General features: G+C 78.5%; 2 protein-coding genes across 5 annotated transcripts in view; one reads left to right on the forward strand and one right to left on the reverse strand.

The window, feature by feature from the left end:
- The window catches only part of WWP2 (WW domain containing E3 ubiquitin protein ligase 2), a 43,643-nt gene extending 43,400 nt beyond the window's left edge, over nucleotides 1-243 (reverse strand). For both annotated transcript variants that reach the window (XM_010579524.1, XM_010579523.1), the window contains exon 1: nucleotides 176-243. In XM_010579524.1, the coding sequence (XP_010577826.1) occupies nucleotides 176-221 (46 nt within the window). In that variant the 5' untranslated portion in view covers nucleotides 222-243. The remainder of the gene's footprint in view (nucleotides 1-175) is intronic.
- A 103-nt stretch (nucleotides 244-346) lies between these two features.
- The window catches only part of NOB1 (NIN1/RPN12 binding protein 1 homolog (S. cerevisiae)), a 7,295-nt gene continuing 6,935 nt past the window's right edge, over nucleotides 347-706 (forward strand). For all 3 annotated transcript variants that reach the window (XR_775152.1, XM_010579529.1, XM_010579531.1), the window contains exons 1-2: nucleotides 347-421; nucleotides 495-627. Coding sequence is in view for 2 of the 3 variants with exons in the window: in XM_010579529.1 (XP_010577831.1) it covers nucleotides 359-421; nucleotides 495-627 (196 nt within the window). In the remaining variant the exon portion in view is untranslated. The remainder of the gene's footprint in view (nucleotides 422-494; nucleotides 628-706) is intronic.

Raw genomic sequence — 706 nt, forward strand, 5'->3', positions numbered from 1 at the left:
CGGGCCGGGCCTCGTCTCGCCGGGCCGGTACCGCCCCGGGGCGGGCAGAGCCCGCGGCCGAGCAGCTCCCGGGACGCCCTGCCCGCCGGACGGGAGCGCCTGGGGAGGGGAAGGGTGAGCCGTCCCGGGAAACCCCGTCCCGTCCCGTCCCGTCCCGTCCCGCCGCCCGAGTTACCGGCGACCGCTCCGCTCCCGCTTCCGGCTCCAGCACCCACCGTCATGTGACACACGCACCCCTCCCCTCCCAACTCGTCACCTGACCGCGCCGCCCGGAAGCGGTCACGCGGGGCCGCGGCATCTCCCGGCGTGCCCCGCGCGGACTACATCTCCCAGCGGGCAGCGCGGCGGGCGGGACAACATGGCGCGGGTGGCGCACGTCGTGGCCGACACCGGCGCCTTCCTCAGCGCCGCCCCGCTGCAGGTACCGGCGGGGACGGGGGGAACCGGGGGCGGGGGAGCAGCCGGGGGTCCGCTCTGACGGCGCTGCCCGCTAGGACATCGCGCAGAACCTGTACACCGTGCCCGAGGTGCTGGCCGAGATCCGCGACAGGCCGACGCGCCGCCGCCTGGCCGCGCTGCCCTGCCAGCTGCACCTCCGCCGCCCGCGGCCCGACGTCCTGCGCCTCGGTGAGTACCGGAGCGGCCCAGCAGGCCGGACCGGAGCGGGCCCCTGCGCCTCGGGGAGGCCCGGCTCCCTGCGGCCTGG

Source organism: Haliaeetus leucocephalus, unplaced genomic scaffold (assembly GCF_000737465.1).
Source record: "Haliaeetus leucocephalus isolate CR32 unplaced genomic scaffold, Haliaeetus_leucocephalus-4.0 Scaffold668, whole genome shotgun sequence".
In the NCBI taxonomy this organism is placed as follows: domain Eukaryota; kingdom Metazoa; phylum Chordata; class Aves; order Accipitriformes; family Accipitridae; genus Haliaeetus; species Haliaeetus leucocephalus.